The sequence below is a fragment of the Mustela putorius genome, unplaced genomic scaffold (assembly GCF_011764305.1).
Source record: "Mustela putorius furo isolate JIRA1106 unplaced genomic scaffold, ASM1176430v1.1 tig00003845_pilon_pilon_pilon, whole genome shotgun sequence".
In the NCBI taxonomy this organism is placed as follows: Eukaryota; Metazoa; Chordata; class Mammalia; order Carnivora; family Mustelidae; genus Mustela; species Mustela putorius.
The window spans coordinates 16,211,402-16,221,083 of NW_025421998.1; the positions used below are offsets into that span (position 1 = coordinate 16,211,402).

General features: G+C 41.7%; 1 protein-coding gene across 1 annotated transcript; it reads right to left on the bottom strand.

Annotated features, from left to right (window-relative positions):
* Positions 1–896: 896 nt before the first annotated feature.
* On the bottom strand, positions 897–4,932 carry LOC101694531 (probable G-protein coupled receptor 141). The gene is made up of 2 exons (XM_004739497.3): positions 4,672–4,932; positions 897–1,836 (listed from the first exon to the last, which is right to left on the bottom strand). The coding sequence occupies exon 2, from the start codon at positions 1,799–1,801 to the stop codon at positions 914–916; it is 888 nt and encodes a 295-aa protein (XP_004739554.1). The 5' UTR covers positions 1,802–1,836; positions 4,672–4,932; the 3' UTR covers positions 897–913.
* Between the last annotated feature and the right edge of the window lie 4,750 nt (positions 4,933–9,682).

The window sequence follows — 9,682 nt, forward strand, 5'->3', positions numbered from 1 at the left end:
GCATTTAACTGATACCAGAGTTTATTTTCATTATGTAATATTACTTGTTCATATAAGGTGCCTTGGATAAGCTTAAAAACAGTCCCACACTCTCAAAAGCTTGGGCTCTAATAGAGTCTAATGTAGTCTAGTATAGCATGCTTTGACTAAGACCAGCTGCTTTACACATTTTCCAATTTCTTTTCCTGCTTAATGGATCCATGTCTAGAAACGTCAATCTGGGAGGCATTCTCTATTTCCTGAGTACCTACAAAGTCTTAGTTAGAATCAAACCATATTAATGCTCCAGCAATCCTGGAAGTGTTTCCTTCCAATAGTCAAGTCTATTGACTATTAAACTTAGTTCTTTCCTCCAAATACTACGGCCAGCTGCCATATCTTCGCTGACTACTGGTCATTTTCAAGAGGCATGTATATCAAGCTGAGCATAAGTTGAATAAGTTAAGGCTCTAGAGTCCATGTCTTCAAATTCACTAGACCTTAAAGAAGAGATAGTTTGGAAAAGGAGGGAAAGAACATTTTAAGATCAAAGCCCAGCAATAGAGAAGGCAAAGAGAACAGGCTGGACTGTTGAGTAGGAAAGGCCCATGGTTGTGCTCAACAGGAGTAAATACTGCATGAAAAAGAGGTTGAGTTGAGTCTGGAAAGGACATTTAGGGTCAACTTGGGTAGAGCTATGGCAAGTGAATATACAGTTCATGGAAAACAGATCACCCAAAGAGGGGGACAATTGGTCTTCATTACCTTTTCATGGAAAAATAATTCCAGTGACAATCAAGAGCTGAGAATTTGAAAAATTTTGAAATCATGGTAGCAGTCATTCATTTGAAACTGTTTTGTCACAATGGTAAAAAATAAACAAACAAACAAACAAACAAACAAAAACAATTACAAAGTGAGGGACAAGGAGTATTTAATGGATAACCCCACCTATGAAACACACCATATCCAGGCAACAGACAGTAGTCAAAGCAACAAAAATTTCATTATAAAGAACTAACTCAGAATTGTCTATCTCTGAGTAATTTTGAATAAAATGTACCCGGAATACGTGGTGGGGTATAAAACAGACCACTATTACTAGGAGGAAGAAGAAGCTCTTGATTTGAGCTCTATAGTCTTGATGTGCCCACATGTCAGGCCAGAGAGCTTTTATCAGTTGAACGATGACGCCCATCTCTATCAGAAAGAGTATAACAACTGTTGAGATCATAATGACAATCATAGAGTAGTTCAAGATAATGAGATCCCCCCGGTTGAGATCTTTGTAGAACTCAAAGCACCGTGGTTTTTCTGAGTAGCTTGGATGTATGCCATATTGTAAAAGTAATATTGGCCAAAAAACAAGGCTGCCCGTGGTCCAAATAACAATGCTTAATACTACCATGTGGTATTTTTGCAACTTTTGCATTTGAAGTTTCTTAAAATAGACGAGCAATCGGAGTATGACAATGACCACATAGAAAACAAAGGTGAAGTACATATGACCGTATATTATGCTGCTGACCAGTCGGCAGAGAAAGGATCCGAACTCCCAGACATCTAAGATATAATAGCTGAGGCGGAACGGGAGGCTGACCAGGAGGACTGAGTGTAGCACTATGATATTGAGAATGATCATGGCAATCATGGATTGGCTCTTCCTTTTGCACATCATACGTGACATCAGTACTGTCCCCGTGGTGCCTCCAAGCAAAACCATGCTGTAGAGTGTTATCAGAATCATCCTGCAGTGTCTCTTGCAGTGGCCTTGCTCTGTGTTTGAGGCGTTTGGCAGGTTGGTCATATTGTTGGGCTCCATGTATCGCCACAAAATGCTTAGAAGACCAGAAACTCCTAAATCAAAAGTTTCACAAAATTACAACAGATATATGGAAACTATACAGCAACTAACTTTAATAATACTGAGTTTTACAATCCTAGCCAACTGTTTATAAACCTCAAGCTATAGACCCAATAAATATTGTCAGGGACTCCCCTTAATGATTTTATTTATTTATTTGACAGAGAGAGATCACAAGTAGGCATAGAGGCATAGAGGAGGAAGAAGGCTCCCCGCTGACCAGAGAGCCCAATGCAGGACTCGATCCCAGGACCCTGAGATCATGACCTGAGCCGAAGGCAGCGGCTTAACCCACTGAGCCACCCAGGCGCCCAGGGACTCCCCTTAATTACCCAAACATTAAAGAAAAAGAGTGAAGCAAAATCACAGAAATAAGTCCGTTTGAGTATAAAATTAATAACTGTAGACCCAGTCATTCTATTAAGCTCACATGCCAGGGCTGAAATTAGCATGGGACATGTTAGCCTGTAGCATAAAATTTAAGGAAAGGCCAAAAACTCAGTAATTAAAATCAATGGTATTTTAATGCAATTTTTTTTAAAAAAATTAAAATTTAAAATTTAAAAAAAATTAATGCAAAAAATTCATGATGAATAAAATAACAAAATTTTAAATAAAGGCAGAGTCGGCATACACGCAGGTCACACTCATCTCAGATCTACAAAGGTCATTTTTTCTATTGTTAGAAATCCAATTTGGGATAACATAGAGAAGATCATATAAATTGTGTGCAATTTTTGTAAGAAGATGCATCAGACATTTTAAAATATTTTCTACTAGGAGTACCTGGTTGGTTCAGTCCACAGAGCATGTGACTCTAAGACTCATGATGGGCAAAGAGCCTACTTTAAATAAATATATAATATTTTCTATGAATAGCTTCTGAGCAGGGAGCAGCCCACACTATATCCTGCACTCTTCTTCTTGCTAACACTGAATCTTAGACTAGTACGTTACATTTCCGTGAAAAGTTGGGGTTGGTGGGTGGGTGAGTTCTTTTTGGTTTTGTTTTCTGTTTTTGTTTGATTTTTTTTTTAAGATTTTATTTATTTATTTGAGAGAGAGAGCAAGAGAGAGTCAGGAGAGGGAGAAGCAGTCTCCCTACTGAGCAGGGAGCCCAATGCAGGGCTCAACCGTAGGACCCTCGGATCATGACCTGAGCTGAAGGTACACTACTAATCGACTGAGCCACTCAGGTGCCCATGTTTAAGTTTCATGTAAGTTTTTCAGGCTGGATGTGTAAGGAGCAGTGACTGCGTAGCAATCTGCCGTCCTGCAAATGAGTGCCAGATCTGTCACTGGGTCGCTGTGGGAGTGTGTGTGAGTCACCTGGCTCCACGGAGCTCGAGCTGTGAAATGCGAGAGGTCCTACTGTCTACATGAAGCAGCTAATGCACTTGAAATAGCTCGGTAACAACATCAAGAAAAGCCACGTAAAAGTTATGATACTTAACGTGAAACATCAGAAACGAAAAGACATTTACCCCTTTTCTCCTTACTTTGTATACCTAGGCAGATATACACTTAGTCACATAAAACTGCTATGGCACCAGTAAGTATTTATGAATATTATGAATGTCGGAAATTTATGAATATCCGACAATAAAAAAAAAAACTTTTTCAAACCTTTGATTGGACAGTGTGGGACTCAGACATCAACAGGTCAGTCATCCCTGTCCAGAAGGATCTGTCCCTTTTTCTCAAGCATCTACCACTAACCTGGCCAGAAGCAGTTTGAACGTTGGTATCTGAGGGAGAAGCTATTCCACAGCAAATGTCTAAGATATTTTGGAATTTTTCCTCTGCTACTCCAGCATCTCCTCAGAGGGAATAACTAATTTTTTTGTTTGTGAAACATTATATTGGACCTGGCATATTTAAATAAGATTTTATTACAACTCAAAAATGTGATTATCAAATTTTATGTGCTAGAATATGCACTTTCACTTTCACAAAGTACATATTTAAAATATATAATGCTGGGGCACATGCATGACTCAGTGGCTGGGTGTCTGCCTTTTGCTCAGGTCATGCTCCGGGGGTCCTAGGATCAAGCCCTGCATTGGGATCCCTGCTCAGAGGGGAGTCCGCTTCTACCTCACTCTCTCCCTCTGCCCACTCACGCTCTCTCTTGCTCCCTCTCTCTTTCCCAAATAAATATATAGAATCTTTTTAAAAAATTATAATAAGATAAAATATATAATGCTTATGTGATTTTTGTGTGAAGCAGAAGAGTTTCATATAACTTATGAACAAATATGATACCAATTTACTTTAAAATTTTGGTAGCCCCCAAGTCTAAGAAGACAAGATTCAAATTTGAAATTATTTTAAAGCAATGAAAATCTAAATTGTCAGTTGCACAGTTTCAATGCACACACCTTCCCAGGCTGTATGACATTTGGAAATAGTGTGCCCTGCCACTCACCAGCAGTCTAATTGTGGGACAAATGCTAAGCTCTAAAGCTGTCTCTTCAGCTATAGATATGGGAATGAGAACATATATTTTGTAAGAAGTTACATGGTGTCTGTAAAGAACCTAACAGATTCCCTGACACAGAATAGGGCATCAAGGTACCAATGCCTCTTTCCTTCCGAAACATACACAAGGATATTTCACAAAAGCAAGATCCCACTCTTCTGTAGTTACTTCTCAGTATTGTCCTAAAAATATTTAAATACATGGGGACTATGTTCTACTGTTTCTCAAGACTTAAGGCCACAGCCCCCACCTCCACACCAAACATTATCCTTCAATAGCCTGTAATTTCTAGGTATTTCTCTGTTTGTTTTCTAGGCAGAAACAAACGACTCCCCAGACTACTTACGCGATCTTTTTTCCTCTTAGGATTTGGTTCTGCTGGAAGATTCAGGGCCCACTGCTTATTTATGGGTCATCCACATCCGGGCAGGCAACAAGAACATGTGGCTGGAATCAAGACTCCAGCAACAACAAGCGTCAAGAGAAATCTTGGGGTGAGCTATGAATGACAAACACACTTCAGACTGAAGGCTTTCGAAGTTGAACAGTCAAGATGGAGGATCCAGATAAACCTCCTAAGGGCCACAAACGGATGTTGGTCTCCACAGCTCGTGGTTAAACATATAAAAGAGCATTCTTATACATCAAGACTTTCATTTTTACTGTCATTATTGCAGAAATTTTCCTTAGTAACCTGAAAAACTTCCATGGTTTTCTTTTTTTTCAAAAGCTGCCTCTTATCATACTTGTATGTTTTAGCGCCCACATGTTTTACATGAAGAATATAAGAATAACCTAGAGGAGGGGTGCCTGGGTAGCTCAGTCGTTAAGCCTCTGCCTTCAGCTCAGGTCGTGATCCCAGGATCCTGGGATGGAGCCCTGCGTCTGGCTTCCTGCTAGGTGGGAGCCTGCTTCTCCCTCCACTCCCACTCTTGTGTGCCCTCTCTCAGTGTCTTCTCTCTCTCTCTCTGTCAAATAAATAAATAAATAAGAATGACCTAGAGGAGTACTCTATCAGACACCTTCATATCTTCAACAGTGTGCTCAAAATATAGCTCTGTATTTCAGTTTTCAAAGACTCCCTTCCCTCAGCAACTGTATTCAGAGATATGGTTCTTTTGAAGCCCAAACCTCTGTGCTGTAATTTCCACAAGAGGGTTCATGTCATTTTTCTCGAAAGCATTTCCTTTCCTCACATCAACCTCATTTTCGACCTTCATAATCATCTTCAGCTGTGCTAAGATCTCAAAACATATTTTTAAGGAAACATTGGGTTTAGGACATATGAAGATGCAAGAGACATCTTCATGACTTCCAGTGGCTGGCAAATCCAGCCCCGAATCACATTACTGTTCAGCTACAGGAATTCAAAAGGATAAAAACTCAATCACCTGAATAGCAAGTTCCTGTCTGCCTACATTTAGGTAACTGATAAAATTCTCACTGACTTTGGAAAAGTGAATGTTGTCCCCACCCATGCTATCTGCTACATGGTCATCCAACAGCGCTTGTGGCCAAAGATAAAAGACAAAAGAATCTAAAGTAATGGAACCATATGTTTAATTATTTACAAAAAAAAAAAATATTTCAGTAGAAGATGAGATTTCTAATTCTTATTGTCAAAAGTAAATTTATACCAACTCAACTCAGCTGGAAAAGTTTCACATGGAACCAACCAGTTTTAAAATTTCTCTCCTTCAAAATTACAAACTCTAATTTCTAAGCTTGGTTTGATCTGGCAGACCTCGTTTTTCAGATAAAATGTGTTCCTAGAATCCACAGAATAAAGCATGTTCCCATAGAAACCATGCTATATTTAGGAGTTGCTTGTCTACAAAGGACTAACCAAGAAATGAGGGAGGTGTGACCAAGAGTTGCACAAAAAAATAAATTCAGGTGTAATCTGGGCCTATGGGCAGCACAAAAATTTATTGTTCACATGGATAATGTAAGGATTGCAAGGTACTAAAATGTGTATATATTGTATTTTCAGCACTGAGCAGTCCATATTTTTCCCAATAAGAATTCAGCTCATTTTCCTTCGGTGGTGCCCAGATTTTCAAAAAAATATATAACAAAACCGTAATAGGAAAGCTTAGAAATCACCAAGTCCGGAAGAGTACAAACAGCTGTCTTCATTAACCAATGAAGCCACCACTATTCAGAGAGTTTAAAAAGTTACCACAGGCAGTAGGGCCAGTTGGGGAGTAGATAAGGTTGACGAACAGAACCTCATTTCAAGCCCTCATGTCCACCACACCACAAGGTACTGTGGTGAACTTGAGATCATTTCTGGGAGGCCCATTAACAATCCAGGGCTTCAATGCCCATCTTTTCTAAGATATCTAGAATCTTACTTTGGTTATGAACCTTAAAAGTACATTAAAAGCCCTAGAAAGTTAAAATTCTTCTTCAGATGTAGTTCTTTGCCCCCAAATAACCATTAGAATAAGGCATTAACCTTGGTGATTATCCTAAGTTGGTTTTCAGAAGCACCAAAGTCAATCTGACCTGCTCAGGAGCAGGTCTGAAGCAGATGCTGCTGGAGATGACACCCTCTGACCCACTCTTCCCCCTCCATGGAAGATGTCACTGGAGAAGCCATCAGTGGGTAGTCTCTACTCCTGGAAGGATGTGCTGGGAGTCGCTTAGCATTCTATAGTGTTAAATTGCCACTGTGAGACATCCTTAGGAAAGTGGCAACAAAATCTGCAACTGCTAATTCCCTAACCAGTTTATAATCCTAAATCATTCACCAAGACCTTGAAGTGCCAGCTAGGATTTCCCGTTTGATCCAGAACACCCAGAGGCGAATCCCACCCAGATACTGGAGGCAGCACCCAGGACTTGGACCTCTCCCAACTCTGGGCATCTGTCTTCTTGGTCCCTTCACTCATGTCTCTCTGTGTGTTCATGTGGGTGGCTCCTTCTGTCTCGTTCTGTCCCGGATGCAACATAACTTTCTTCTGAGGAGACGTAGGATTTAAAATCAGAAGGGTGGAGACAGACCATCCCACATCCCTCCCCTCCATTTCACAGACAAGAGACGGAGGCCCACGTGGGCCATTCTGTCCCTCTCCCTTTTCCACCCTGAGGAAAGTGACCCAAGCCAGCATTTCTGACCATCTTTAGGTGCCAAGCAAACTGAAGATCATCAAACCCATACACTTAATTTTTAAAATTTATGTTCTAGCATAGCTATTGTCTCAAATAATGAAACCAAAGTTGGCATGCAAAAGTTTTCAGTGGTTGAGAGCCAGGGAAATGTGTTGGGAAAGCTCAGGGACCTGCAGGGTGGGAGACTTTTCCTCTGCTATAGCTATAACTTTACACTTTGCTCTCTTGTTTGATGAAGTTTTAGAACGCCAAGTGAGGTCTGGAGCCTATGACCAAGAAGGAATTTTTGAGACATCTTTAGTGCAAAATGGTGGTTTATTAAAGCAGGTGGACAGGACCCGTGGGCAGGAAGGGCTGCTGCCCCATAACCCCGAGGACTGGCTGATTATATACTCAGGAGTTGGGGAGGTGCGGACAAAGGAGGTGTTCAGAAGGGCTGACATATGGTAAAGAAGACTATCAGGACACTAGAGGCCTGGTTATTGTCAAGCCAAGCTGTGGGGTTTTTTGTTTGTTTGTTTTTTCCTAATAAGGGACCAATATGAAGTCAGTTGGGACTCTTCTGGAAGTCAGGTGATTGTAAATCACTAGGACATCTGTAAACTGAGGGAGACTCCTGTCCTCCAGGACAGGGATCTCTGTAAAGTAACCATTAGGGCAGCCAGAGGGCCTGAGGAATGTCACGCATGTCAGGGGGACGGGGGTGTAGGGTGCCAGTCTCTGCCTTGTCCTTGGCTAGCGTTCTGCTCCCTCATCATGTCCGAGGGAGTTTGTGGGAGCACACAGAGTAAGCATCATGCTAGGGAGAACCTAAACACATGTGGAAAACCTCACATTTCCAGAGTAGCATTCTCCCTAGGGCTTGGGAGAACCAGATTTTTTATTTTTGTGGGATGAAGGACTATAGTCGTCTGTGCTTACTGGTATAGACCCTTGTGCTCTCAGTGACCCCTTCTAGTGATGTAGGTCAAGTACTCACTATTCCGAAAGAAATGTATCACACTTCTGTGGTTCAGCCAAGGCCCAGAACTTCAAAATTCTGATCTGTGAAGATATGTGAAAGGTATCCCTCCTACATCAATTTAAACTTTTTTTTTTCCTAGCAGCCAAAGAGCTTTCGGGGAGAAAGGTAAATGGAACACAAATATCTCTTTGAGGATTAAAGCGGTTAAAGAAAACACATTTGAGGGTTTGGAGTGGTCACCAATGAAACCAGGTATCTTAAAAGGCCAACAGGAAACCCGAAGAGCAAACGCATTGTCCAGAGTGATCCGGACAGCTGGGGGGTGATCTAGCTGTCACACCAGAGCCAAAAGATTCTCCAAGGAGTACTGAATCGAGACATGATTCAAGGCTTGGACTGCACCCCTCTCCAGAGGAGACCCCGTTTCTGTTACTGTTTCTTTTTCTTTTCTTTTTTTTTTTAAGATTTTATTTATTTATTTGACAGAGATCACAAGTAGGCAGAGAGGCAGGCAGAGAGAGAGGAAGGGAAATAGGCTCCCTGCTGAGCAGAGAGCCCAACGTGGGGCTCGATCCCAGGACCCTGTGACCATGACCTGAGCTGTAGGCAGAGACTTTAACCCACTGAGCTACCCAGGCACCCCTGTTACTGTTTCTTTTTATGGGAAGATGATGCCTGTGTACAAACTCAGAGAGCTGGCATCTAAAGGCCGAAGGCAGTTGTGTTTGTCAACCGTGTTTTTTGCTGTGTGACATCTGACGGGGTGTATATTAGAGAGTCAAAGGAAACATTGCAGAATCAGCAGCTGTAAACAGCCCTGGACAGCACTGGAAACAGGATCGCTAGAGCGCCCTATTTCCAAGGAAGCCGGGCCCGTGGTTACCATGGTGATATCTCAGCCTTGAAGAGCCTGGCCTTGGAGCTGTCTGGTCCAGGAAGTTTATCACGCGCTGGATCTCAGCCAGCACAGCATACCTGCCGAGCCCAGCACCTGTCCGTGCTTCCAGAAATCAGCAGTGGTAGAGGTCAGCCGTGATGGGGACAGCTGGTTCTGTGCTCTTGGGACAGGTGGCAGCAGCAGGCACGCACGAAGGAGGACTGACTTAATACAGAATTATAAGTGACTCTTGAGATTCTTTAAATGACCTGGTGTGGAACTCCAGAATAAAATCAGTATTTCCAACCAAGTGAGTATGTGGGGCTTTGTCATCATAGTCTGAACGCTGCAAACAATACAATAATGGTTTTTAATCCTCAGTTGTCATGTGGGAAAGCC

Coding starts and splice junctions, on each gene's coding strand:
- LOC101694531 (XM_004739497.3), bottom strand. CDS start 1,801: ATGGAGCCCAACAATATGACCAACCTGCCAAACGCCTCAAACACAGAG.